We start from the raw sequence: 27,938 nt of genomic DNA, 5'->3' as shown, positions 1-27,938 counted from the left end.
AACAGGCAGCTGAAGCCCAAAAGGTGCAATGTAGCACCATCACAGGTTTAGCAGTAACATTGTTTGATTATTGATAGGGGAGCTAACACATCTAATGTGACTTCAGCCCAAAAGCAGAATTAAAGACTTCTAGGGAGGTTTATTAGAATTTTGCATCTTAAAAAAAAAAAAAAAAGAAGAATTTTGCACCTGCCCAGAACAGCTGTCATTTCTTTTGTGCCCCCAACATATTTTATGTATGTGTGTGCACACAGGCCCCTAAATCCCCTCTGTCACAGGCGAGGATGAGGGAGCCTGTCGTAAGAGGAAATTTCCAAGGGGAATAAAGCAGCTAATACTGTCAGAAGCAGTAAGGCTACTCACATTAGAGTGGTTCTTGTGTTTTAGGTAGCATTATTGTTCTTGAGGGACCCCGGCCATTGCTTTATAAACTGCTGTGCAGAAAAATTACTGAAGTGATTGTGGGGCCTGGTGTGGCAGTGCTGTTTATGTTCAGCTACACTGTTCCTGGAGACTGGCGAGTAGGAACAGGGAACCAGTTGAACCTGATTGATTGTAAGGAGCCCTTTATCTGTATTAGTATGTGCGAGAGTTGGACATTTGGGCAGTTAGGTCCTAGGAAGTGATATCTTATTCTTTCATCAGCCTTTCTTTTCCTCAAAAATATTTCAGAAAATCAACATTAAGAAAATTGCCATCTCTGCCTGGAAACTGTGTATTCCAGGCACAGCAGTAGAGTTGTTCCCACTTAAAGCCAGCCAGACGATATTCTGTCTTCAGAGAGCTCTCTGAAATAAAATCTTTGTTTCCTACTCATTAAACCACCAGTTTTTTCTAAGGTAGAGGGAGTTTGAGACAAGTTACGCATCAGCCACACAGATACTTCCCCTACACTTACATAAATGTCTCTTGTGTCTGGTTCCTTGGATGAAAGAATATTAGAAAAAGATATATTTAGTCTAGGCTTGCCTCAAACTTGTGGTGATCTCCGGCCTCAGCCTTCCGAGTGCTGGGATTAGGGGCATGTTCTATGATGCCCAACTGAAAAAGAGAATTTCTAACCATAAAGGTATTTACAGCCTTGTCTGGAAATAACTGAAGAACAGTACACAGCATTGTTTCACAGTTCCTTGGTTATCACACAGACAGAAATAGGCAATACTTTACTTCCCAACAGGCTAAGAAGTGTTTTCTAGACTACTCCCTCTTAAACATATCACTGCTTTCCTAAAGCTTACAGTCTAGTGGGGGTAAGGGACTATGGAAACATAAACATTTTCACTGTAACATGGCAAATACTAAGATAAGAGAAAAAATAGCTACGGAGCTTTGAGGAAAGGACATTTAACCCACCCTATGGGAGCAAAGAAGCTTTGTTGAATGAGATGATGCCTGAGCTCAGTCTTTTCCTTTTGGCAGTGCTAAGGATTGAACCCAGGGGTACTCTGCCATTGAGCTACATCTCCAGGCCCCCTCCCTTTTTTGTCTTTTTGAGATGGGGTTTCACTCTGCAGTTCAGGCTGTCCAAATTGCTGTCCAAATTGCTGTCTACTTTGTAGCCCAGGCTGGCCTCCAACTCTCAGTAATCCTTCTGCCTCAGTCTCCTGAGTGCTGGGATTACAGGTGTGCAGCACCATGCCTGGCACTGTTTGTATATTTAATTTTGAGACAGGGTCTTGCTAAATGGCCCAGGTGGGACTGAACCTATTATCTTTCTGCCTCAGTCTCCTTCAGTACTGAGATTACAGTTGTGCAACATTATATGTGGCTCTGAAGTGAATTTGAAAATTGAATTCTATTTAATAAGTATGCGGCAGATAAGGGGTGAGATTCTAGATCATACAAAAGAAATGGTGTAAACAACGATAAACAATGTGGTGTACACTGAGAATGGCAAGGGATAAGATTAACAGAAAAGCCTCTGATCATATTGTCTTGCCTACTTGGATCTTATTTTATATAAGGAAATTAAGGACTATTACCAGCTTTTAAAAAATAACAGTCTTGCTAAGGATGATGGTGCATTCCTGTAATTTCAGCACTCGAAAGGCTGAGGCAAGAGGATTGGTATGTGTTTGAGGCTAGCCTGAACTGCATAGCAAATCCCTGTATCCAAAAAAAAAAAAAAAAAAAAAAAAAAAAAGAAAGAAACAGTTTTGTTGATACATAATTTGCCTAGGATAAAAGACACCCTTTCTTATTTTTCACAGTGCTAGAAGTCAAACACAGGGTCTTGCACAAGCTAAAATTCACCTTCCTACCTAGGGCTGGTTATTGAACCTAGGGCCTTGCACACACTAGACAATAAACTGTATCCCCAGATTTTTTTTTGTTTTAAATTTTGAGACAGTTTCCTGCTAAGTTACCCAAACTAGCCTCGAACTTGTGATCCTCCTGTCTCAGCCTCCTGAGTCTCTGTGATTATAGGTGTGCAACACTGCACATGGTAAATTCATCCTTTTAAAGTGTGCATTTTAGTGGTTTCTGGCATCTTCAGCCATTAACACTGTTCAATTTTGGAACTGTTTCATTACCCCTCCAGAAAGACCTGTGTCCTATTCCTTTTTCCTTTCAGTTGTTGGCCACCACTCAGCTACTTTTGGTTTCTTTGGATTTGCTTATTATATGGAGATTTCATATAGTTTGAATCACATAATATGTCACCATCAGCTTTTAAATAGAAGAGGACACAGATTTACATTTTAGGAAGATCATAATGAAAAATCTAGAGTCTCAAGGTAGAGAAGGGAACCCAAAAGTATTGTGTCACAGAAGCCAGGAGAAATTCTTCCAACAGTCCTCTAGTAGCTGGTCTTTTGACTCTAGGATAATGAGGGCTGTGTTCTGTGCACACCCAATACATGATTTCTGAATCACATATAAAAACATGTAAGAAAGTGAATATCTGTATCACACACAGAGATCAACCAATTCTATCTGTTGAGCTTAGTGCTCCAGAGCTCACTGGAGTCTTCAGTGAGAGTATAGTACTTCTGGCAGAAGCCAGTGAAGCCTAAATGAGAGAAGAGAGAATAAAACCAACAAGTATTACCAGTCACAGCAGACTAGCCTGTGTCCCTTCAAGGGCAGGCACAAGACTTTGTCAGGAAAGCTCAGATGGGATACTCTGGTCAGGGCTCCCCTATTTTTCCTATCACCTCCAATGCAGATTCCTAAAGTTTGATTTTTTTGTTTGTTTTAATTTAATTTAGTTTAGTTTGGTTTGGTGTGTCTCCTGTTTTCCTCTTTGGCTCCAAATGCACAACTGTCGACTGTGGAGAAACCTTGAGAAAGGCATTGGTCACGCTCCAGGTAGTCTAGGTGAGGCAGCCTTGCCCCACATTGTAGGGCTTGTATCATTTCTGCTTTGACTATTTCTTTTCTTTTTTAAACATTTTTAATTTTATTTATTTATTTTTGTCTTTTTGAGACAAGACTTCACTATGCAGTTCAGGCTGGCCTTGAACTTACTTGTAGCCCAGGCTGGCCTTGAACTCACAGCAATCTTCCTGCCTCTGCCTCCCTCGTGCTGAGATGACACGTGTGTGCCACCACGCCTGGCATTTGGCCATTTCTTAACTCCTGTGGAGATACTACTCTGAAATCACTTTCTACTTGATGACTGGTCTGCATGTGTGAACATGAGTCCCCCATAAATGTGAAGACAGGGCAAGAATGGAATAGCTTTGACAAGGACTGCACGGTGACCATGTTCTGTTCTGAACCTGCTGCTCCCAAGCTGGCTTTCACAGGGTTGTTTCTGAGGACCATAAAACAGATAGTAAATAGGACTTTAGACTAAGCTTTGGAGATAGACTCTGAGCTGTTGGTAAAATAGGAAGTGCTGACAGACCTGAGATGCCACTACCTTACTGGCAAGTGACCTATACCCAGGGCTTTGGCTCAGATTGGCCTTGGACCCATCTCCTCACAGTTAAAGTCAGGGGCTGGGCTGTTGATCCAGCAGGATTGACGGGTGGGCCAGAGCCAGGACAAACCTAAGGACAGTCCTTGAGATCCAGACAGTGCACATTTACCCAGCGTGGAAGATGTGGTGAAATCCTAGGCTTTTCCAAATGAGGGAATGCAGTGTGATCACAAGATCAGAATGAGGAACCGATTTGTGCATAATGCGTAGTAAGCCGGAAGTTACTGGGCAACTAGATGCTAAGGCTGGCAAAGAGCAAAAAGAGCCTTGCTGGCCCCAGAAATTTTTTCTAGCCCTTTTCTTTGCTACCTCTGGTGGACAGGGGAAGGTGTCTCTGAGTCAGAGTGGTGTAGGGCTATTTTGAATGCAGCTATCTGGGGATAACTGGTTGCTGCTTCGTATTTGGAAGTCGCTTGGGTTCATCCTTTCTGTGCAGACAGCAGCATTTGTTCAGTGAGCATATCTTCAGCCTCTGCCCTGAACTGAAAATTGTGCAGAAGTCCAAACTAGAACCAGCTCCTGAGGCACTTACAGCCTCTGCTAGACTCAAAGAGGAAGTGGCATGGAGATGGCAAAGGGGTTAATAGTAGAGGGAGACATAAAGGTGACGGCTGGAGAGGACACCTCTGAAAAGGTAGTTTGCCTTAAAAGACATCAAGTGTTCTTGGGGAAAAAGAATTACAGGGCTCATAATGTAGCTCAGTGTAGAGTGGGTGCTTAGCATGAGCACTGTCCTAGGTTCAGGCTTCAATGTGAGAGGGAGAGGGAGGGAGGGAGAAACAAAGACAGAGAATATGAAGATGAATGAGAATATTTTAAGTGGAAGAAAGTGGTATAAGCGAGCCGGGCATGGTGGCTTATGCCTGTAATCCCAGCACTTGTGAGGCTGAGGCAGGAGGATCGTTGCGAATTCGAGACTAGCCTGGGCTACAAAGTGAGCTCAAGGCCAGCCTGAACTGCATTTCGAGACCCTGTCTCAAAAAAAAAAAAAAAAAAAAAAAAATAGTGGTATAAGCAAAGGCTCCTTGAGCTTATTTAAGGTTGGTGAGGTGAGTTTGTCTGTTATAAGTTTGAGGTGTGTGTAGGGGTAATGGGGACAGGGAGGTGGGAGTAGGGCTAGTTTGCTCAGTGGATTCATAGACTTTTTTGTGATGCTGGAATCAAACCCAGGGCCTCATGCATGCTGAGTACAGACCCTACCACTGAGCTATATCCTTAGCTAGATGGTACATGTTGTACAGTCCTTAACCCTGGCACTTATCCCTGAATCCGTGGGCAGTGAAGCGTACAGGCTTGCATACGTATTCTGTGCTTACACCAGTTGGCAAGGGTTAGGTCTGGGAGTTGGGTCTCTGCACTTTGAGGTAAAAGGGCAGCCAGTGGACTGACAGTGTGTCCTCTACACCAGATTATAAGCTTTGAGAGGAAAAAGGTTCCTGTTTTGTTGATTGAAGAAATGCCTAGTACTTAGAAAGTAAGTATAAATATTTGTGTTTAGAGCCTAAAATGCAACCTAGGACAGCCACTCAAGATCCAGAACTAACTCCTCTAACATGGCTGTCTTTGAAGCTCCCAAATCTGAGCCAAGCATAGTGGCACACATCTATAACCCCAGTACTCTGACAGTCTGAAACAAGAGGATAGGATAGCAAGTTCTAACCCAGCCTGGGCAACTTAGCAAGAGTCTGTCTCAAAATAATTTTTTTTTAAATTAAAAGGAAGTGGAGGAGGGGATGTAGCACAGTGCGGTGGCCCTGGGTTTAAGCCCCAAAACCTAAATAAATAAATAAATAAATAAAAATAGCCCTAGATCTGATCAGTGGAGTAAGCCCAAGTGTGATTCTCTAGGAAGCAGAGGAAGGCTAGGGGTATGGTTAGTGGTACAGTGTTTGCCTAGCATATGCCAGACCCTGGGTTCAATCTCCAGCACTAAACAGAACAAAAAAACCAGAGGCATGGTGGTAATGCTGTAGTTGACTGACCCATACTTTTGAGCCTTATCCTGTCTTCTTTTTCTTTGGGAACCTAGAACTGCCTGATAAAGAAAGATGAGAATGGTTACTCTGCAGTGGTGGCTGACTTTGGCCTGGCTGAGAAGATCCCTGATATGAGGTGAGCAGCCCTAATAGATCCCAGGGTCACAGAGGAGGGAGTTAAAGCCAGGGGAAATCCACTTTCTTCTGAGTCTGGACTTGGTCACAGCTCAGTCTCACCTCCTGTATTTGGGCAGTCCTAATCTGTACCCATCCTTGAGAGAAAATCCAAACAGTCCAAAGGTCCCATTGTGCCAGGCAGTAGCAAATTCACTCTTACAATCCTGCCTCACAGCATGGGGAGTGAGAAGCTGGCTGTGGTGGGCTCACCCTTCTGGATGGCACCAGAGGTTCTCCGAGATGAGCCCTATAATGAGAAGGTAAGTCTGGAAGTGCTTAAGGCCTTTTTCTCTGTAGAAGCCACTCTATCAGCAGTTAGTGCCTAAAATCACCCTCTGTGTTTATGGTAAGAATTGACATGCTTCCTTCCCAAGAACAGGGTTGGGATCTGCAGTTGCCCCGAGAATGACTTGGATAATAGGGCCTAAATGTGGGTGGTTAGACATGGGGGCAGAACTTCTTCCTTGCTCTATTGAGAGAAACCGAGGTCTGACTGCCCACCAGGCAGACGTGTTCTCTTATGGCATCATCCTCTGTGAGATCATCGCCCGCATCCAGGCTGATCCGGACTACCTTCCCCGTACTGAGGTAAGCTGCGGGTCTGGGGACAGTGCCGCTGGGACGGGGCTGGTTTGTGGCTATGGAATTTTGTCCCTGGGATGGAGTTGCTGGAACTCATGTTGTGGCTACTTCCTAGAGGTAGCTCCCAGCCTCTTCTAGTGAGCAGGCCAGAATGGGTGGGGGGGTTAATGATCCGTCTACCCATACCCCTGTACCCTCCGCCATACCCATCCACAGAATTTCGGGCTGGACTATGACGCTTTCCAGCACATGGTGGGAGACTGTCCCCCAGACTTTCTGCAGCTCACCTTCAACTGCTGTAATGTGAGTGTTTCTCCCCTGGCTATGGTCAGGGGCTGAGTCCTGGTTAGGACTTTAGAGAAAGGCAGCTAATTAGTCTCAGAGGGACTTTATTTTTAATGGATGTGTAACACCAATTTTCCTCTTGGCCTGGCCAGGCTCTCCAGAGCCCTGGACCAAGAGAAGAAAAAATTGCTTTGTATTATTATTCAGACCTCTACCTGCAGGGTAGATCTTCTGCCCTTTGTCTTGGATGTTGGAGCTCTGGGCAGGTTTTATTGTTGGACTGTGGCTCTAGCCAATCCTGATGCATATGAAAAAGGCTCTTATTAGCCTTCATTTTATTTTATATGGGGCTAGACCTGTTACAACCAAAGGGTAGTTAGTATGTTCAGGTACCTCACAAGCATACATTCAGCAGAACTCTAGAACTAATATGAAGCCAGGTGCAGCCTTGTAATCCCAGCCCTGGAAAGCTGAGGCAGGAGGACTACCACAAGTTCAAGGTACCTTAATGACTGTGAGACTGTCTTAAAAAACAAACAACAACAAAAAAGAACCAGTGTGAACATACATCTTTGGAGAGTTGTTCCAAATAAGGGAATACAACAGACTAAATGAAGTTAACAGATAATAGCATGTTCCCTGATCTTAACCATGGGAATCACTCTCATGGCCTGAGACCTCAGTACAGAATTCTTAGCTGCGCATCTAAATCCCCCAAAATGCCAGAACTCCATTTTTAGGGGGTGGGAAATAGAGGGCAGGGCTCACGGCTGGTATGGTTGCCTACAGATGGACCCCAAACTGCGACCATCCTTTGTGGAGATTGGGAAGACCCTGGAGGAAATTATGAGGCGCCTACGCCTACAGGATGAAGAGCTAGAAAAGGATAGAAAGATGCAGACTACTACTAAAGGTAAGAGATCAGACTAAGCCAGGTGTGCATACCTGTAATCCCAGCTCCTTGGAAAGCTGAAGCAGAAAGATCCCAAGTTTGAGACTAGCCCAGGAAATTTAGCAACTTAAGACCTTGTGTCAGAAATGATATAGATAGAGCTCAACGTGAAGGCCCTCAGTCCAATCCCTAGACCAGCAAGAAGAAACCACAAACAACCAACACAGCTAAAACCAGATAGTCCAAGCTGATGCTGTAGGACATTATCCTCTATGGCCATGACTGCAAGATAGCAGGTCCTGAAGCAGGGAAGGGCAGATCATGAGGGGAAAAGGTACTGGACTTTGAGGTATGATTTGATCTATTACTTCCTCGTCCTGAGTCTGTTCTCATCGATAAAATGGAACAAGATTACCTACTTTGCTTCCCCAAGTGATAACACTGTAATAAAGTACTACTTCTTTGAAACTAGTAAGAGTAATCTAGACTGACTCTCTGTTGTTCCTCAGGTATTTTGGAGAAAGTGCCTGGTGGGAAGAGACTGAGCTCACTGGATGACAAGATTCCCAACAAGTCACCACGTCCAAGACGCACTATCTGGCTATCTCGTAGCCAGTCAGATATCTTTTCTAGAAAGGCACCACGTACAGTGAGCGTCTTGGACCCTTACTACCGGCCACAAGATGGTGCTACCCACACCCCAAAAGTCAACCCTTTTAGTGCCCGACAGGACCTCAAGGGTGGTAAAATCAAGTTCTTTGACCTCCCTAGTAAGTCTGTTATCTCCCTAGTATTTGACCTGAATGCACCAGGGCCTGGAAATGTGCCAGCGTCTGGCTGGCAGGAACCCCCAGCCCTACCAGCTCGCCGATGGCGTTCTTTGCCGGGTTCACCCGAATTCTTGCGTCATAAAGTCTGTCCGTTTGTGAGTTGTGAAGAATCACTATCGGATGGGCCTCCACCACGCCTCAGCAGTCTCAAGTACAGAGTGAGAGAGATCCCGCCATTCCAAGGGCCTACGCTGCCAGTTACTCCAGCCCATGAAGCAATGGACTGCTGCAATCCCCAGGAGGAAAACGGTTTGGGGCCCAGCTCATGTTACAGAGTTGCCTCTGAGGAGATGGAGGTGGAAGAAGAAAGACCAGCAGGCTCTTACTCTGTCTCAGGTGTGGGCCTGAGACAAGAACAAGATGAATGAGGGAGGTTAGTCCCTGCCTTACCTTGGGGAAAAACCTTCACCTAAAGCTGTAGAGCCCCCAGTGCACAGCCTGAACTCTTTCCCGGAGCCCACAGTGCAAGCTGGCTAAGCCAAGCCAAGACATGCTCAACTTTTGGTTCCCAGTGCCCAACGGCTGCATATGGAAAGGGAGGCAGCAATAAAAAGGCTTCTTATTAGGGCCAACTGCTGATACTAAGCCTCTGAAATCCAGTAAGGAGCTCTGGTCTCCACTTGATGCCAGTGCATTTCCCCAGACAGGACCAGAACTCCTAGTTTCAGGCTGAGCTGGCAGGCTGCTGTTACCCCAGTTCTTTTCCCAAACTAGGTCTCTCATGCCCTCTCTTGGGGCATGGAAGCTGCTAGATGCAAAGTGGAGTCAACCAAGAGACCATAAAAGCATGACTGTTTCTCAGACTGGAAGACTGGGGTGCTTCTTGCCAGTATGTCTAAGACACTTGAATAACTGCTATTTGCACTTCATGGTCAGACCACGTCACTACATTTCTATGCAAGGGGAGGGCAAGGCAGTGTGGTGGTCATGGCTCTTAGCTAACCTATTCAAAGACCTTTCCAGTTGATTAATCTATTTTCATATTTATAAAGAAGTCTTAATGTTCTGCCTCGTAAGACTTTCAACCTTGTGGTTGGGAGTGGGGCTAGTTTTGTAGGCCTTAGGGCCTGCTCTATGTATTTGTGAACAAATACATGCCAGTGATTAAATGGTTTATATTTGGACTGTTTTTTCCTCCCTTCCTGCTATCCCTGGAGCTCTGGGAACAGTTTGTCCTTAAAGAGCTGCAATAAGAAATAACCAAAGAATGAAGATGGTCAAATATTTTCATAACTCTTTTTTTTTGTAAAACTTTCCCAAGACACTTTCAGATTTAAAAAATAAAGTTGGTGTTGCAGGTGCTGGTCAGCCTTCTTGAACCCTTGTACCTCACCCTGTGGGTTAAAGAAGGTCCAGGGGAATGCAGTTAGAACTCCCTAAGTTGCTGAGGTGACATTCACAGGTTAGAGACCCAAACAACTGTTCTTTTAGTCTTTCTTCCTGGGCTGAGTGGTAAATAGAAGTTGGGTCAGCTGCTACCCCAAGCTAGCTTCATCTTCTGGTTATGGGCTTTGGAGGATCGAGAGAACTGGCTCTTGGCCACTGTGAGGGGTACAGCTTTGCCACTCAAATAGACCTTGTTGTGACATTCAGGTAGCCAGAGTCCAGAGCTGCAGGGCCGAGATCCCTGGCTCATTCCCACATAGGCCATCACATAACCTGTCATAAAGGCATCAAAGCCAGCCCGGTGCAAACCATCCCCAGGCACTTGATTAGGACTGGCTTGACTCTCTGGCTCTTCTATAGGAGCCAGATCAGCTGTTTCAGGTTTTAGTGGCTGAAGATCCATCTCCACGTCATTTTTGTGACCTTGCTGAGATCCAGGATGGTCTTTAGTTTCATCCTCAGTCACTTTTTGCTCAGTTTTCTCAGTCTTGAGGCTATCTCCACAGATCTGCTTGGCAGGAGGACAATCCTCAGTTTCACCAGAAGTCTGTGCCCCAGGGATGCTCAACAAAGCCCTCCTCCGCTTTTCCTTACGTCGCCGCCGTCGCCGCTTGTCCTCCAGCGCAGCCTCATCAGTGTCAATGATAAGGTCAATATCATGGGACCGAGGACACTGTGGTCCCAAGGGGCACCAGCCATAGGCCTAGAGGTAGGAAAGAGGTTTAGAAAGAGGTTCTAGATATTAGAACCTTCCCTCCCCCAGGAAATGGGTGAATGCTCTCACCGAGAAGTTGTCACAGACACTGTTGGGATGAGGACGGTGGGTGGCAGGGGGCATGCAGCAACGGTAGTCAATATGGGTCCTCATGCTAGGAGGATAGCTGCAGAACTCCAGGGTAAGGTGTGGGCTGCCAGCTGCCCGCTGCTTCCCATTTTCCCGCTCACTGCAACAGCGCAAGATTGTATTGGTCCACTAGCACATAAGCTCCATGAGAACAGGAGTTTTTGTCTGCTGAATCCTCAGCACCTAAAATAGTGTCTGGCACATGGTAGGTGCTCAATAAATATCTTAAGTGAATGAGATAGGTTCATACCAGGCCCCACCCCTGTTCCCTCAATCATTTCCTCACCATTTCCGGAAGGCATATTCTAAGTAGGAGGCCATGAAGCGGGCATGAAACTCAGCAGCATATTTGGTGTCATAAATGCCTGCAGGGAACATTTCACACAGGTCCGCAGTGAAGGTTCCTAAGCTCTCAGGCAAGTGTGCATAGAAGTTCTGATATAGGAACACCAAGTCTATAAGGCCATTATGGAGCACCAAGGGCCGCCGGGCTCGAATCAGCTCTAGGAACAGCATGCGCACCGACTGCTTCTGACTCTCATCACCCTAGTTGGAAGGAGAGGAGTCAATGGGAAGGACAGTTTCTTAGTATCTTCCGCAGGACGCTCATCCCAGGCACCCCCATCTGAGAAGCTCCCCCTTGTTACCTAATGTGATGCTACCCATACTTGTATATCAGTTTCCCCAGTCCCATCACAAGTGTCCCTCAAACCAAGGAGCATATTCTCCCTCACCACATAGCCTAGAGCAAGAAGAAATGCAGTCACATAAGTGAGAGCTGCAAGGCTAGACAAGCTGGAGGCCTACCTTGTCATTGCCCTTATGGTAAGGGATGCCCTGGGCATACTGCTGGTTGAAGTTGAAGCCGTGCTGTACCAGGAACTGCACAGACTTTGGTTCTATAACATACTCTTCCATGCACAGCAGGGTAAGATTGAAAACCTGGGCCAGGTAGGAGTGTTCACTCTGAAAGAGAGGGTTGGTTCTATCAAGATTTTGGAGGAAAAACCACACATGCAGGGCACCCCAAGATCTCAACCTTCCTCCCTTTCCCCTGGCCACAGACCTGGAATGCCAATGAGGTGACCCATACCTTGTCTGGCTGCTGCTTGAAGCAGGCAAGCCCCAGAGAGAGCACAGAACGGGTCCTGGCAGCATGACATACAGCCTTGTAACGTTCTTCAATGCACCTGGGAAATGCATTTGGGGATGGCTGTAGCTGAGTTAGTTCATAGAAAACCCAAACCATCCAGAACTGGGACCTCCCAACCCCCACTTGAGCTCTGAAGTCTATCTCTTCTGTCAGGAAAAGGACTAAAGAGAAGGCTTGTACTTACTGGTTCAGCAAACTCTTCCTGTCCCCAAGCCCGCTTAGCTCCTATGGATGGTAATGGGAGGGCTGTGATTAACCCCAAGCACCAGCCCCTTCATGACCACCTGTTCTCCCTGTTTCCATCTCTCACCGTGTCCACAGCTACGAAGCTAGCTGTCTTTATGGCCAGAAGGAGGGATGGCCACATCTCCTTGAAGTTGTTGCTTTGCACATCCACCACAGGAACCTGGACTAGCTCATCCCCAGACTTAAGACATTTGCTGACACCACCTGGGAATGAGGGAGATAGATGTTCATGCTTTGCCAAGGTCTCACAAGAAGAGACACAATCCGAGACAAGGTAATCTGAGTTTCCACCTTAAGCTTTTGTATTCTACAATGCTCTACATACATGCCTTGGAATGGACAGTCCCTTAAATCTGGAGAGCAGAAACCAGGGTTTTTCAGTAACTTTCTTTGAGACACAAGAAAATTAAAATATTTCCTGGACTTTTAGGGTTCTTTCTCCCCGTGCTCTGCAGGAAATGTTTTGCAGGGATACACCAAGTCAGTTTTTTTAAGACTCTGTATTACTGTTTTCATGGTGCCATCATGGGTCTCAGAGCTCTCAATACATCCTGCTTCCTTTGGACCGTAGCGCCCAACCTGCCACATTCGGCCAAACCGCAACTACAAGGCGGTGCGTTCCATCTAGACTGCCTCTCGACAGGCTCGCAGCAGCCTGGACTGCTCCTAACGCTCGGGCTTCATAGTGCAGCGCGATGCACGCCGGGATTTGTAGTCTCCTGGTGGCTGGATAGGGAAGAAAACACTCCCAGGGTCCTCGAAGCTTAAGGTCTCTACAACTACGGGCCAGAAGCCTTTTCCTTCCCCGGAGCAGAGAGGTTTTTAGGGCGGTCCCTCGAAAGCCGCTCACCATCAGAGGCCGCCGGAGCTGACGCTGCGATGTCCTCAATGCCGGCTGCCATGATACTCCAGGATCCTCGACTGAGCCTTCAGTAGGGAAGCTGGGCTTCCGCTTTCTCTGCAGGCTCGACTCACGAGGAGCCAGGCCAGAATAGCGTGCACAGTGTAGCTGCCCCAACTGACTTCCGTTCAGATCATGGACCGGATGGGGGCGGGGAGCGGCTCGGCGCGCGGAGAGCCTATTGGCTGCCGCCCAGCCTCGCCTCTTGGAGCGCGCCGGGAGTCGGGCGCCGGAGACTGCGTAATTTACGCGCGCGCGCGGGAATGTGGGATCTATTGCTGGGTCGGTAGTCTGTTTGCGTTGCAGGGGTTGTGGTGAGCCCGCCTGGCATCTCAGAGGAGATGGCGCTGCAGAAGCGGCGCGTGAAGCACGCCTAGAAACTAGGCAAGGAGAAGACCTTGTAGGTGGAGTGTCCTGGGCAGGAGTAGATCCCTAGAAGGATGGGGAGCGCAGTGCGTTCCAGGAAGCGAAAGAGACCCGGAGTGCTTCACAGGAGCAGGCTGCAAGATGTGGAGAGCGACGGCCAAGCCAGTGGTGAGGTAGATTTCAGTGAAAGCTGTGATAAAAGGGGTGGCGAGGAAAGGACCATTTATAAAGCGATTTGGAAAAATGTCCTAAAGAGAGTGTTTGAACATGACTTACTACCATAAGAGAAGTCTGCCTACTGGGGCCAGATCTTTCAGTGCACCGGTTTCCATTGCCCTCAGCTCATCAACTCTTGTTCATGGTTTATTCACGTGTTTTAACTTCATCCTCAGTCTTTCTCTCTATTGAGTCCTTTTCATCATTATTCAGAATTGCTAAGGCTCCCCATCTTGAAGGAAAGCATCTCCTTTGCCTCTCTCGCAGTACTGATTGTATAGTGTCTGTAGGGCTGGCTCAGTGGGCACAACCGACAGAGGGACGTTACTGGAGGTCTAGGCCAGCTGGGTCTGACTTCAGGGAGTCCCAGCGAATCTCTTGTGGCCACTGGTCCCCAAAGAACCCGGCAAATGGAATGGTAAAGTGGGAAAGGAATATTCGGTCTAACAACACTAACGAGATCTAACCACACTAAAGGGACTGGCGTCCTCATACTGCCCTCGAGGGTACTGACTTAAGCTTCATGGTGAAATGGGAGAATTGTGGCAAGGGGCAAAAGAGATACCTAGTACAACTGTCTAGGGTGATCTCAGCTCTCATCTTGGCGCATTTCTATTCCACCACAAGACAGTTGGGCCTGCTTAGACACATTGCTTCAGTTCCCATCATAGGGAGATTGCTTTCGTTTCAAGGGAGAGTCGCTTCATGGGGGTCATCTGCCTGTCAGTTCAGCAGTTTTAGGACAATGGAGACTTGTAGATGCTGTCCCTGTAGCTCGGAGCAGGACATTGTAAAAAAGTGGTGGTTGATAATCTGTTGATTATGATGTCCCTGCCAATCTTGGAAATACCTTAGTTTTTCATTTGTTTTGTTGTGGGGTCTTGCTGTGTAGCTCAGGCTGGCTAACTCTTTGCAATCACCCTGCCCCAGCCTCCTGAGTGCTGGGTTCACAGGCAAGTGTCACTGCACCCATCACCCTTAATTACTTTTTTAAAAAATTTAGTTACTTTTATCTGGGTATCTTTGATTTTGAATAAGGATGATTATCAGCTGTAGATGGACACTGTGCTGTGTTTTGTTTTGTTTGAGATAGGGTCTTGCTATGTAATTCAGGTTGGGCTTGATCTCATTATGTAGCCCAGGCAGACCTGAAATTTGTGGTGATGCTCCTGCTTCAGCAAGTGCTGGAATTACAGGTATATGCCACCACACCTGGCAATAAACACTGTTGAAATGATTAACATGCCTAGCCACAGAATTGAGCACCGTTTTTTAAAATTAATTTTATTAGTATACTTTTGCAATAATGATCACATTCATCATAGGGAATTTGTACTGGTACATAATGTATCTTAATTCTTTTTTCCCCATTCACCCTTCCCTTTAATCCTTCTTCCCCTCTCCCTTGACAAAACTTTTTTTCTATTTTCTTCTTTTTTTTATCTTTTTAACTTGTATTCCTTCCCATCTCCCCTCCCATCTCCCTTGTTCTCCTTCCCCTTTGAACATTTTCTTCCTACTTCCCAATACAAATTCCCACAGTTTTAAGTTGGTAAAGGAGAAAGATGGAGAATGAAGGCAGACATGCATGCTTTTACCCTGTTTTTATTTACTCAGTGGGCATCTGCAGGCCCATGTGAAGAGTCAGGGCTTTCAGCAAAAGCAGCCTCTGAATGTCTGTTAAAAGAAGACACCTTAGGGCTGGGGATTTAGCTCAGCAGCATAGCGCTTGCCTTGCAAGCAGGCAGTCGTAAGTTCAATCCCTGGTACCGATAAAAACAAAAAAGACCAAAAAAAAAAAAAAAAAAAAGACACCTTTTCCTCTTATGGAGTTTTTTTTGGTTTTTTTTTTAAACAGTCAAATAGAATTGAGATAGGAATCACCATGGTGGCACACAGTGGTGATACAGAAAGCTGAGGTGACAAACCCGTGGGCACAGAAAACTGTTACTCTTTGTAGTTCTGTCATATGAGCTTGATAAATACAGAAGCAGGTTTGCATGAAATGAGAAATGGTTAGCAATGAAAAATCTAAGTCCTCTAGGTGTACTTACTCTCAGTCCACTTAAATCACTAATTTTGGAGGTCTTGTAGCTGGATAATATATTGTTAGTCCCCCACTAGCTTTGCTATAAGATAATATACCTCTGACATGTAGGTTGTAACAGTTACCTGGGCAACTGACTTTCCAGGCACCTAAAAGCCACTTTTGCTGAAAACACTGACCCTATATTTGGGCTTGCAGATGTCTGATGGGTGACTAAAATGAGATAAAGGCTTGGTATCTCCGTCTTAAATTGTGTCTTTAACTTTTGATGTCTTCATCCTTGGGTCAGAGTTTACTCATCTCTGTAGAAATGCATGGATCATTTACATGATTTGCCCAAGACTTAATACAGTTAGCCGGGCATGGTAATGCACACATGTAACAGCACTTGGAAGCCTGAGGCAGGATTGCCACAAGTTTGAGACCAGCCCGGGCTACCTAGCAAGATCCTGTCTCAAAAAAAAAAAACAAACCCTAAAAAAACCCAAAACCCTTAAAAAAATACAGCGTTAACTTGGCCTATTGCCTATTAGAATGTGTGTATGTTTGTGTGTATATCCCTGCGCTTCTTTAGAAGCCACAAAAGCTCATGTACCCAGAGTTCTTCAACCCTATCATAGGGGCCAACACTATGGATAGGGTGATAGCAGTAGATACACAAAATTCAACAGCCTCTAATGATGGGTTGACTGACCACTCACTAGTTCAGATTCTTCACAAGACGAAACATCTTTTGGAACTATGCCCCTCCATCAATGGAAATGACCAGAAAAAAAAAATTTTTTTTTTTTGAGATAATGTGGCACAGTGGAGTTCAGTCTGGCCTTGAACTCACAGCAGTCCTCCTGCCTTTGCCTCCTAAGTGTTGGGATTACAGGTTTGGGCCACCATATCCAGCAAAATAACCCAGACTTTATCCCACCCCAACAAATCAATATAAATGTGCTGTTCCTTGGCCAGGGATTTAGCTCAGCAGCATTAGCTTCTGCTTGGCAAGCATGAGATTGTGAGTTCAATCCCCGGTATGAAAAAAAGAAAAAAAAAAGTGCTTTTCTCTGTTCCAGGGAGCAGCTTGGTCACTCATCAATTGCTGGCTCCCCTTTCCCCTAATAAAACTGCCTATGCAGGACTGTATGTGCTAACTATATTTGGCCCAGTCTCATTTCTGTCATCTGTGAGTCAAAAGAATCTGTCATCTGGTATCAGTATCAGGATAAGCAGGCATTGATGGAAGGAATCACAAGGAAATGTGAAATTATGGTTGGTATAAGAAGCTCCAATGGAAAGGACCCTGGAGTGGGTCTTGGTTGGAATATTAGAGGAGCAGGAACCTGGGCAAGAGGAGGAGCCTTCTCCCATGTAAAGGGAGAAAGGAGGACAGTGTAAATGGAGGGAGGTTTGTACATTTGCTTTTCTCCCTGAAGAAAGAAGCAAGGTCTTCTAATGACAATAAGGTGGTGATGTCAAAGTTTTGTAAGAGTGCAGACTCAAGGTTTGCAAGATCAAGTTGCTTAATACCTGTAAGTCTGTTTCACATGGCGAAAGTAGAGGTAATAATTATACCTGCCTCCTAGAGCCATCAGGAGGTTCAGTTAGAGATTTAGTAAAGCATGTCACAGGACCTGGCATGCCTTTACTAAATATCAGCTGTCTTTTGCTGTTAAAGAAAAAGTAGGGGCTGGGGATTTAGCTCAGCGGCATAAGCGCCTGCCTTGCAAGCAGGCAGTCATGAGTTCGATCCCCGGTACCGGTGAAAACAAAAAAGACAAAAAAAGAAAGAAAAAGTAAGCCAGACCTGGTGGCACCTATAATCCCAGCATTTGGAAAACAGGCAGGATTCCTGTGTTTGAAGCCAATTTTAATTCTAGTGAGAGTGCCTCAGCACCCTCCCAAAAGAAAAAAAAAGGTCCCAAAGTGGGCATGGTAGTGCACACCTATAATCTCAGCACTCAGGATGCTGAGGCTGGAGGATTGCTGGAAGTTTAAGGCCAGCCCAGGCTACATAGTGCGGGTTCAAGCCCAGTTTAAACTACATAGTGAGACCTTGTTTCAAAACAGAGAAAGCAGCCAAAAGATCAGGGAGCAGTAAAGATCAGACACATTTTCTTGTTGCTAATAGTCACCAGTGATGACTTACCAAGCCCAGAAAAGATTAGGAATAAAACTATCTTATATGTATCTCCTCACTGATTTTCCCATCTCCTCCTTAGTCTGGTCTTTCCTCCCTCTCTGATCTTTGGTTTCTCCTTTCTAGCAAATGAAGGTTTTAGACTAGATGACTACTAAACGCTCTTTTAGTGTAACCATGCTACATCTATAAACAGAAAAACCTTCCCCCATCCCAAAATAATTGCTATCCATCCATTGATTACCAAAAGCATCATTGATAAACAAGTGCTCCTCAACAGATGGCTGGTCCTGGCCAATCCCAGGCCTGGCCTCTTAGTGTGCCTCCAGGACTGTATTCATGCTGGGCCCTGAGCCCCTTGCTTAGCTCTGTTGGTCTTTTGTGTCACCAAAGCCAATAGCAAAGCTGTGGGCATCTTGCGTGCTTGAGGAGAAAGTGGACACCACGTGAGTGGTATAGGAGAGAGGCATTCTAACTCCTGTAGGCATCCAAGACTCAGCCTCACTGCCACTACTTTGGCAGGATCTTTGTGTTCCAGGCGATCATGAGGAAAGCATCCATGGCAAGAAGTCACAGGAAGCAGGCAGCCAACCAGAAGGGAATGGAGCAACGTCCCCACAGGAGTAGCCAGGCCAAGCCTCCTGCCCCTAATGGTGAGGAGCTGGGCCTGTAAGGTGTTTTCATTGGCCATGAAAGAGGACATTTTCAAGCTGGCAGTCAAGCATGGCACAAGACACTAGTTGGAGGTTTAATTCTGACTGTTGCTGTGTGATTTTGGGGTAAGGGCTCTGATTGGCTATTTTCTTACCAGGAAACAAACAGTAGTCTGGGCATTTCTTCCCTTGTGTGGCTTTCACCTGTTTTGGAAATAAGAAAGCCCATGTGGTATTATGCCTGGCTGAAACTGTTGGATTTTCATTATGGCCCAGAAACAATGGAGCCTGCAGTACCACCCTGAGAAAATTAAGGCCAGACGTGGGGCCACAATCTGATGTCACTCCAGCTACAAAGCTGAAGCAAGGGGCTGTGTTGGGGGAAGCTCACTGTTCTAGGTCCCTGGTGCACAACCTGTGCTGGGATGATCTGTGAGTATCCTGGGGCTCCTGCAGGCCTAGCTGGACAGCAAGAAGAGGAGGTATTGCAGGCCTCTGTTTCTTCGTACCATCTATTCAGAGACTCAGTGGAAGTCACAGCCTTCCGGGGGAACCTGCTGAACTGGTACGATCGGGAAAAGCGGGACCTGCCTTGGAGAAGACAAGTAAGCAGGCAAGGGACCAGGGAGCTAGGGCAGGGGGCTGGCACTCAACCCCTTCCACACTAACATCCCACCTGGGGCTGCACTGACAGGCAGAGCACGAGGTGGACCCAGATAGGCGTGCATATGCTGGTCAGTGTCTCTTCTGAGGTGGGCTGCTTTGCCAAGATGTCTGTGGGTCGGGGGCTGCAGGTTGGCAGCAGGTAAGTGAGTGGTGCACTCATCCCAATCCTCTCCCTAGTGTGGGTGTCAGAGATTATGCTGCAGCAGACCCAGGTTACCACAGTGATCAACTACTATACCCGATGGATGCAGGTGATCCCTGGAGAGGGTGGGGGAGGTTGGGTCAGACTCCCCCGATGAAGCCTGCACTTTGGGTGGATGTATATAGCAGGCTTTCCTTATCACCTGCACCCTTTACCTGTTTCTTCTTGTCTGCCTTGGGGCCGCAGAAGTGGCCAACGCTGCAGGACCTGGCCAGTGCTTCCCTGGAGGTGAGAGCCGCTCTTGTTTAGGTGAATGGAGACACTTGAGGGATCAACAACTGATTTCTTTGTTCTGTGACCACATCAACAGGAGGTGAACCAGCTCTGGGCCGGCCTGGGCTATTATTCCCGTGGTCGTAGGCTGCAAGAAGGAGCTCAAAAGGTAAGAGGATGGCAGGGGCCTGGAAGTTCCAGGGCCTCCAGCCCCCAGTTGGCTCGTAACCTTTAGGGTGGCTTGTAACCTTTAGCTTTCTTACCCTAAGGTGGTAAGAGAGCTAGGGGGCCATATGCCATGTACAGCAGAGACCCTGCAGAAGTTCCTGCCTGGTGTGGGGCGGTACACAGCTGGAGCCATTGCATCTATTGCCTTTGGCCAGGTGAGGTATGGCCCAGTGCCACTTTGTGTCCTCCTGCCCCTTCCTCCCTGCTCAACCTAATTCCTGGGCTCCTCTGTACCAGGCAACAGCTGTGGTGGATGGGAATGTCGTACGGGTGCTATGTCGTGTCCGCGCCATTGGTGCTGATCCCAGCAGTAGCCTTGTCTCTCAACAGCTCTGGTAGGATATTGGAGAACACTGGAGGGTAACGAAGGAAGTTGGCAGAAGATTCCCTTCAAGGAATCTTTGGCTCATAACAGTATCCCTTCTTGCAGGAGCCTAGCCCAGCAGCTGGTGGATCCAGCCCGGCCAGGGGACTTTAATCAAGCAGCCATGGAACTGGGGGCCACAGTGTGTACCCCACAGCGCCCTCTCTGCAGTGACTGCCCTGTGCAGAGCCTGTGCCGGGCATATCAGAGGGTGAGCACTCTGGGGAAGGAGCAAACAGGTCCCTGGGGAGGAACCCTTCCCCCTTACACTGTGCTTGTGCCTCTCAGGTGACTAGAGAGCAGCTCTTAGCCTCGCAGAGCCCGCCAGGCAGTCCTGACATTGAAGAGTGTGGTGAGGAGAACCCCACCCTTAACTCCAGGGCCCTGGCTGTCAGGGAGCAAGCAGCCTGTTAAAGCCTTATTCCAGTTCCTCTAAGCTGAGCAGGATTCTGTAGAGCTGGCCCAACCTGTTCTCCAGGCTGGGCACCTAATCCTCCTGGCCTGAGCATGGTTTGGGGGGTCTTCGTTCTCAGCTCCCAACACTGGACAGTGCCGGCTGTGCCTGCCCCACACAGAACCCTGGAACCATAACCTGGGAGTGGCGAACTTTCCCCGAAAGCCCAGCCGGAGGCCCCCCAGAGAGGAGCATTGTGCCACCTGTGTTCTGGAACAGCTCAGAGCCACTGGGGGTGCCCTCATTCTGCTGGTGCAGAGACCCCCCTCAGGTATCAGGGCACTGGGTGTAGAGGGCAGTGGCATGAGCAGCAGGGCAGGATAGAGAAGTTGCAATTGAGGTCCAACCCATGCCATGCTGCTCTCTCCCTCAGGCCTGCTGGCAGGACTATGGGAATTCCCAACTGTGACTGTGGAGCCCTTGGAACAGCATCCCAGCGAAGCTCTGCTGCAGGAACTGCAGAACTGGGCTGGGCCCCTCCCCACCACCTGCCTTCAGCACCTTGGGGAGGTAAGTGAGCCAGAGAGGCCAGCAGTGATGGCTGTTATGGCCGCAGCTACAAGCTTCTTTCAGTCCCTACTCCTGCTCCCTTAGGTGGTGCACACCTTCTCTCACATCAAGCTGACGTATCAGGTGTATGGCTTGGCCCTGGAGAAGTGGACCCCAGTGACCACACCACCTGGCGCCCGCTGGCTGACCCGTGAAGAATTTCACACTGCAGCTATCTCCACTGCCATGAAAAAGGCACTACATTTGTTGTCTATATTGTCCCTTTTTGTGTTTCCCACATGCTGCAATTTACCTAAACTTACTGTATAAAAAGAAAAAGGCATCCAAAGTGCTGGGGCCTGAAGTTGAGGGCAGAGCATAGGGATCTGGCTGTTTGGAGAAGGTGCTAGTCCTGTCTTGTCTCCTTTTCTTCTCCGCCAGGTGTTCCGAATGTATGAGGCACATCAGACAGGGACCTGCAGGGTGAGTCTCATGGCAACTACCTTGCCCTAGACCTGACTCCATGTTTTTCCAGTCATTTGACAAGTTTGGGTGAACATTCTCCAGGCTTCACAGGGGACAGAGGAATAGTTCTTGATCTGGAGATCAAGGCAATAGTCTTCCAGGTGTGAGATGTTTATGCTAGGTTTTGTGGGCTGTGGAGTGGGAGCCATCAGATCTGTCTGGAAGGAAAGAATCAGGAAAGGGTTGCTAATCAGTGTCCTAGAAACAAGTGATTTCCTCCAGGTTTGGAGAGGAACTAGCACAGATATTCTTCCCAGGCCCAAGAGTAGAGGAACAAATGGTGGGGCACAGTACAGTCTGCAGTGCTCAAGGAGATGCCTGTGGTTTAACTGGCGAGATTGGCTGCATCTGCCTAGCTCAGCCAGGGCATGAGAAGCAGGCTGTTGATGCACTTTAGGTGGAGGAGAGGAGAGTTAGATATAGACCTTAAGATTTTCTTGGATTGCCTCTTGATACTTGGAGCCAAGTAGGGCTACAACCTGAGCTAGATCAGTAGACTGGGAAAAAGGAAGGATTCCCTGATGCCCCTTTCTTTGTAACTCCCTCTTTTGGCTTCTGTACAGGGTTCTAAAAGTTCCCAGGCGTCTACTCTGTCCAGCCGGAAAAAGCCCAGCCGGGGCCAGCAAGTCCTAGATAATTACTTCCAGCCTCTCAACAGTGCAGCCCAGTGATGCCTCTAGAATCCAGCTGGACTCTACTTCTGAGAATCCTGTAGTTTAATAAAGTGCTTATTTTTTAGTCACCTGGAAAGCTTTCTACCCTCTACCCAGACCCTACATCTCTCACCTCTGAGGTACCCAGAAAGTGGTGGGTCCTGACTCCCAGGTTGAGCTTCTGACAGCCCTGGGCAAATGGAATTCCATCCAAAGCACCCATTTCCCCCTTCCCCTGTAGAGTGCCTGCAGCTGCAGGGAACACCTGCCAGGAGCTGACACCCAACACCTTCATGCTAGGTCTCAGGCCAGCTTTGATTGGAGCAATGATATTGCCCTAGGGCAGGTGATTGAGGTAATTCTGACTCAGTTTGTTCTACAAAGGTTGCTCCTCTAGGGAGAAGAAAAGAACAAGATTTAGTCTTAAATTCCTGTCTCACAAACTATATCTTTAAAAATGTATTTCATATTGTAGTGACACAATACAGAAAAGCAAAGGGTTCATAATTAAAGTTGGTGGGGGGAACGGAGAAATGTGATTAGAGCAATATAAAGGCTTCAAAAATACTTGTTCTGTTGGACTTTCCTGTTTTTTACATCTTGTGTATATAGCAGATATTAAACTAAGAAATTTAGAGTTTAAAAACAAGACAAAACAAAAAACCAGTTCCAGCTCTTTGGAGCCCTGTAAGACTCAAGTGCTGGCAGGTACTGATGAGATGGAGGCCACACTGAGCTGGGAGGAGTACTTTTCACCAGGCTGGCCTCCATGAGTGTGGCTCAGCGCTAGGAACCCTGTGCCAACTTCCCAAGGCACTAAGACTGGCAAGTGCACCCAGTTCTAAGCCCCTTGAGACTTCCTGGCAGCTGCTTCTTGTACTGACTGCCATAGTGCCCGGATATTGTCCTGGCCGAAGCCTGTGGCCCCCTGCCTCTGAATCAGCTCCAGAAAAAAAGTGTCCTCAGCAAACAGTGACTTGGTGAAGACCTGTAGCAGAAATTTGCCTTTCTCACCATCAATCAGGATTCCCTGTTGAGCCAGAAAACTAGGCTGCTGCCCTGCTGCATGGATCTGCCCCTCTTTGCCAGGCTGCTGGTAGTAGGCTTCAGGGGGCTTGAGGAGCTCACCTCCTGCCAACACCATCTCCTTCGTGGCTTCCAAGATATTCGGAGTGTAAAGCCCTACGTGCTGCAGGCCCGGCCCTCTGTGCCGGGCCAAGAACTGCTCCACCTGATCTTGTGTACTGGTGGCTCCCGGCAGAGACTCGGCCAGCACGAGGGTGGGAACAGAGCTGCACATCGGGGACTGTAGGGCGGTGAGCCGCAGTCCCCCACCCCCGGATCCAGCAGCCACCTCGAGACCCAGCTCCGGATCCTCTCCTGGGCTTAGCGGCAAGTGGCGAAAGCCCAAGTAATCGTGAAACCATCGCCGAAGTGCAGGGGAGCTGCCGGAGGTACAAGCCAAGGTCAAGTGGTCCACGTGGCTGACCCAGCACGGGCCGGGCGCGGAGGGTACGGGTCGGAAGCCGGGAAGGAAGCGCCCGCGGTAGCTAGCGCGCGCCAGCAAGGTCAGGCTGAGATTGCCGGCGGGAGACCTAAGCACCGTATAGGTGGCTGCGCCCTGCGCGTCCTGCACCCTGACAGGGGGCACCAGCACGCGGCACCCCTGAGCCGCCAGCGCTCGCGCAGCCGCGTCCGGGTCCTCCACATCGAAGCACAGGTTCGTTGCGCTGGGCACTGAGTGATGCAGGTCCACACCGTATAGCGGCTCCCCGGGCCCCGCGCCCTCGTTCACCAGGAAGACGGCGTCTCCGCTGCGCAGGGCCAGCTGCTTCCAGCCACCCGCCTCCCGCGCCGCCAAGGGTTGGAAGCCAAAGAAGCGCTGCAGGCGCCTGGCGAGGGGCTGCCCGGCGGGCACGTGGAAGGCGATGTGGCACAGCCCGCAGGCGCGCGCGGCCATGGCGGATTCAACGCCCCGGGCCCGTCCTAGGGTCCTCGTTCGTTTGGAACTCGAGGGTTGGCGATCTCCCGAGGCCGCTGGCAACCAGTGGAGTCGTTCTTTCCCCAAGTGTGTTTCTAGCTCCTTCCCAAACCAGAGATCTCGGACGCACCTTGCCGTGCTGTGCTCCCCGCAGCGCCTGTCAGCCGTGAGCGCCTCCGAACGTCCAGCTCCGGGCGGGCGAGCCGCGAAAAGCACGAGGAGCCACTCGGCACTGCAGGGAGGAGGACCTGCGACTCCGCCCTCACACGCCCCCGCGAGCCGGCTCTGGTCCCTGCAGCCTCCTTCCCAGGACCTCGCCCGGGTCACAGCCTCGGGCGCTGAGCCTCCCTGATGGCCAGGAGTACAGTAGCCGCTTTTACTTGGCGTCAGGAGTAAGGCGCTCAGCCTTCCTGAGACCTCACAACGGATCAGCTTGAGTTGGCAGAGGATCCCGAATTCTAAGTCCTTCTTAGCACTTTCATGCTTTTTGATTTACAATTCAGGAGTTAGCCTTTAACTCCTAATAGTCCTTTAAATTGTTTAAAATGTTTCAGCCAGAGGTGGTGGGTGCACACACATTATAATCCCACCACTAAAGTCTGAGGCTGAGACTGGAAAGTTTGAACCCTGCATAGGCAATTTTGCCAGACTAACTCAAAACAACAGCAACACTAAGAAAGGGCTGGAGGTGTAGCTCTGTGCAAAGGCCCTGGGTTTAGTAACTTGTATTAAAAAAAAAAAAATCTCATGTTACACATTTGCAAAGTGGACCAGAGAAATTGAGGCGGGACATGAGTATGAAGTTGGACAGTGCTGCTGAAAAACACTGGGGTCTACTCTACAGATCAGTGATACTGGACAGGAGTTCCAAAACCTGACAACTAGATTTGAATGCCCCTATTACACTAGCTAGTATGACTAAGTAAGTTGCTTAAGTTCTCTGAACCTTAGTTTCCTCATCTGCAAAATCTAGAATAATGGTCCCTACTACATAAGAGTTGTGACTAAGTGCTCACTAAAGAGTAAGGGCTGTTTTGTTTTTGTGTTGCTAGAGATGGAAACCAGAGCTTTGTATAAGTAAGGCAAGTGCTCTACCACTGAGCCACATCCTCCACACTATATTATTTTATTCTATTATTTGAACATTTACATTTTAAAAAAATTAGCCAGTTATGGCAACGCACACTTGTGATACCTTCACTTGGGAGGCTGAGACTTCCAAAGTTCAGGGCCAGGCTGGGCAATGTAGTGTTAAAAGCCAGCTGAACTACATAGTGAAACTTTATATCAAAAAACCCAAAAGTTTCAGTAAGTGTTTAAGAATGGAAACATTGCCATTTATCCCTCTCAAAATACTCTCCCTTGCTTGGAACACACTGCTCATTCTTGCTATTTTCTGAAGTGGTTCTGTAGTCCTTCATTGTAGTTGACTCTAGTGTGCACCTGTGTTTCAAAGTGTTTACCTTTGATGGTCATTGTGACTTTGGGGAAGAACTAGAAGTTTTGTGATGCCAGGTCTGACAAATAGGGTGGATGCGAACATACTAATGTTTTTACCAGCCTACCTTCCTTTTGGATGCCACTGAGAGGCAGCATTCACTGTATTTTTGATCATACACCATAAAGACATACAAGAGAGGGCCTGGAACTACTTCAGAAAGTGGCAAGAACAATGAGATAAATGTGTTCCAAGCAAGGGGAATTAATGTAAGGTACACTGTATCTTACTGTAATTCATTTTAAAATTTAAAAATACTTTGTATTTTGATCACATCTCATACAATGCCAGTGGCACCTCCTGAGGGTATTGTCTGACTTCCTATAGGGACTGGGCAAGGATTGCACTAGCATGGGTCAAAAGTCAGGCTTGTAAAGGCTCAGAAAAACCCTCAGTTCACTCCACATCACTCTGGGTAGCTTTTTAAAAAAATTATTATTTTTAATTTTAAAGAGAAAAAAAACAGGAAAAAATCAAGAAGCAAACAAAAATAGCAAAAGCAAAACGACAACCAAAACCAATGCCGGTTTATGATTTCAAAACAAGATGACAGGAGTTTAACAATGGTTATATTGCACAGTTCTCCTCAAAATAATTGCTCAGGCTTGGGCAGCTTTATTATCTGTCCTTCCCACTTCATCTTCATCCCAAAATTTCTCCCTTGGCCCCAGGCGCCCTCAGTGGTAAGTGGCCCTAGCTCCTGCCTAGCCTCATTTTATTGCTTCCTTATTAAATAACTTTGAGTTAATGCTTAGTCTTCCCATCTGCCAAACCAGGAATGTAGTTCCAGCTCGGCTTCTCAGGATACCTCACTGTAAACGAGATGCAATTGAACCATGGTTAAAATTACTGCAGAACACACCACGGGGAACTAGAGGCCCTCATCTTCCCTCCTTGCCAAAAGGATGTATATTAGTGTGATTCGACCATTGACTGCTGAATTCTCAGGTTACAATGTGTGCAGCTACAACCTAGCAGGAGGCCTAGGTTTTCATCTGTGAACTTGTTCTGTGTAGCTCCCGGCCTGATGTTGGCTCTGAGCTGGCTATTTTGGGGGTAGAGGAGTGTCAGGGAAGACTACGTAGCAAAGGCAAAAGGGCCACAAAAATGACTCAATAGACTGTATGAGAACAGCAAGCTTAGAATAACTACTCCTTTCTAGGCCTGAGCACTAGATGGGCCCTGATTTTGGTGAATTCTGAGGAAGGGACCCTGAGCAGAGTTCCTGGTGAGCGCTGGGGCTGAAAAGGTCACCTGAATCTTTCAGAGTCAGGGGCCAGGTGAACACCTCTAGAATCGTGGGCCTGTGTTTCTATTTACAGAGTTTCTACTTCCGGCCCCAGGTTCAAAGACCAGAAACAGGGCTCCTGGTTCTTCGCTCACCCGTAGTGATGGGGAACGTAAGATCTGTGGAGCAGCCTGAAAGTTAAGAGGGATTTGGCGTGATGCCTCTCAAGGGCGCTCTGTTTGACCTTGAGCCAGTGTAGACACCGGTCTCGCTTCGTGCCGCCTCTTTGCAGCTCTGCTGGCTTCCAGACCAGGGCCCGTGAAGAATCCCATTCCCCTACAGTCAGGATCTGCGGAACTTTCACAGGATGGGTCCTGGGAGGAGCACTCTCCTCACGGCCTTCCTGCTGGCTTACTGTGCTCTGGAGTGGCGTGTAGGTGGAGACTGAGCGAACAGAGGACGCCACCGAAGGGCGTGCAGAGCCAGGGCGCAGCTGCTAAGGTTTCCGGCCACTGTCGCTCTCTGTGCCTGCTAGGTCCACAGAGGCGCAGGCGGGATCTGTGGAGGGCAAGGAGTCAAGCTATCCGGGCCTCGTTCCTCCTACAGATTGGAGCCTAAACCATGGCTCTCGCTGTTAAGTCCCAAACTCTACCTCTCCCGTCTCTCACCTCCTAGCCCACCGCCGCTGCTTCTGGGCCGCGCCGGAAGCCCACCCCGCTCTGCACCCGCTGTTTCCGGCCCCACCAAGGTTTCCCTTCCACCGGAAGCTGATCTGGGAAACTGGCCGTTCCGGGTTAGACCTTGAAGTTTGAACTGCCTGTCTGTGA

General features: G+C 48.1%; 4 protein-coding genes across 13 annotated transcripts in view; 2 read left to right on the top strand and 2 right to left on the bottom strand.

Annotated features, from left to right (window-relative positions):
- The window catches only part of Tesk2 (testis associated actin remodelling kinase 2), a 131,482-nt gene extending 121,696 nt beyond the window's left edge, over nucleotides 1-9,786 (top strand). For 3 of the 4 annotated variants that reach the window (XM_063236371.1, XM_003462498.5, XM_063236370.1), the window contains 6 exons: nucleotides 5,958-6,040; nucleotides 6,257-6,341; nucleotides 6,586-6,669; nucleotides 6,880-6,966; nucleotides 7,738-7,861; nucleotides 8,350-9,786. In XM_063236371.1, the coding sequence (XP_063092441.1) occupies nucleotides 5,958-6,040; nucleotides 6,257-6,341; nucleotides 6,586-6,669; nucleotides 6,880-6,966; nucleotides 7,738-7,861; nucleotides 8,350-9,038 (1,152 nt within the window). In that variant the 3' untranslated portion in view covers nucleotides 9,039-9,786. The remainder of the gene's footprint in view (nucleotides 1-5,957; nucleotides 6,041-6,256; nucleotides 6,342-6,585; nucleotides 6,670-6,879; nucleotides 6,967-7,737; nucleotides 7,862-8,349) is intronic. The other variant, XM_005000211.4, reaches the window with a different exon arrangement.
- Nucleotides 9,787-9,892: 106 nt separating this feature from the next.
- Nucleotides 9,893-13,369, bottom strand: Toe1 (target of EGR1, exonuclease). The gene is made up of 8 exons (XM_003462499.5): nucleotides 13,150-13,369; nucleotides 12,364-12,503; nucleotides 12,238-12,278; nucleotides 11,994-12,090; nucleotides 11,708-11,866; nucleotides 11,187-11,446; nucleotides 10,841-11,000; nucleotides 9,893-10,759 (listed from the first exon to the last, which is right to left on the bottom strand). The coding sequence occupies exons 1-8, from the start codon at nucleotides 13,199-13,201 to the stop codon at nucleotides 10,139-10,141; spliced, it is 1,530 nt and encodes a 509-aa protein (XP_003462547.1). The 5' UTR covers nucleotides 13,202-13,369; the 3' UTR covers nucleotides 9,893-10,138.
- An 82-nt stretch (nucleotides 13,370-13,451) lies between these two features.
- Mutyh (mutY DNA glycosylase) lies at nucleotides 13,452-22,493 on the top strand. 5 transcript variants are annotated; one of them, XM_003462538.4, is made up of 16 exons: nucleotides 13,452-13,739; nucleotides 18,496-18,610; nucleotides 19,067-19,215; nucleotides 19,305-19,344; nucleotides 19,454-19,527; nucleotides 19,665-19,706; nucleotides 19,789-19,860; nucleotides 19,961-20,074; nucleotides 20,157-20,254; nucleotides 20,350-20,494; nucleotides 20,572-20,635; nucleotides 20,817-21,008; nucleotides 21,111-21,247; nucleotides 21,332-21,481; nucleotides 21,668-21,709; nucleotides 22,315-22,493. In XM_003462538.4, the coding sequence occupies exons 1-16, from the start codon at nucleotides 13,641-13,643 to the stop codon at nucleotides 22,420-22,422; spliced, it is 1,641 nt and encodes a 546-aa protein (XP_003462586.2). In that variant the 5' UTR covers nucleotides 13,452-13,640; the 3' UTR covers nucleotides 22,423-22,493. The 5 variants fall into 5 exon arrangements, with proteins under 5 accessions (XP_003462586.2, XP_012999700.1, XP_012999702.1 ...); XM_013144246.2 differs by having other exon boundaries at nucleotides 13,466-13,734; XM_013144248.3 differs by having other exon boundaries at nucleotides 13,466-13,734; nucleotides 18,480-18,610.
- Nucleotides 21,486-27,844, bottom strand: Hpdl (4-hydroxyphenylpyruvate dioxygenase like). 3 transcript variants are annotated; one of them, XM_063236374.1, is made up of 2 exons: nucleotides 23,419-27,844; nucleotides 21,486-21,909 (listed from the first exon to the last, which is right to left on the bottom strand). In XM_063236374.1, the coding sequence occupies exons 1-2, from the start codon at nucleotides 24,362-24,364 to the stop codon at nucleotides 21,869-21,871; spliced, it is 987 nt and encodes a 328-aa protein (XP_063092444.1). In that variant the 5' UTR covers nucleotides 24,365-27,844; the 3' UTR covers nucleotides 21,486-21,868. The 3 variants fall into 3 exon arrangements, with proteins under 3 accessions (XP_063092444.1, XP_003462548.1, XP_063092443.1); XM_003462500.3 differs by lacking the exon at nucleotides 21,486-21,909 and having other exon boundaries at nucleotides 22,833-26,695; nucleotides 27,267-27,844; XM_063236373.1 differs by lacking the exon at nucleotides 21,486-21,909 and having other exon boundaries at nucleotides 22,833-26,695; nucleotides 27,356-27,844.
- Between the last annotated feature and the right edge of the window lie 94 nt (nucleotides 27,845-27,938).

The sequence above is a fragment of the Cavia porcellus genome, unplaced genomic scaffold (genome assembly GCF_034190915.1).
Source record: "Cavia porcellus strain 051 isolate PalLab524CR breed Dunkin Hartley unplaced genomic scaffold, mCavPor4.1 scaffold_25, whole genome shotgun sequence".
Classification (NCBI taxonomy): domain Eukaryota; kingdom Metazoa; phylum Chordata; class Mammalia; order Rodentia; family Caviidae; genus Cavia; species Cavia porcellus.
Note: the sequence above shows the minus strand (reverse complement) of the source record. Positions and strands in the feature narration are given on the sequence as shown.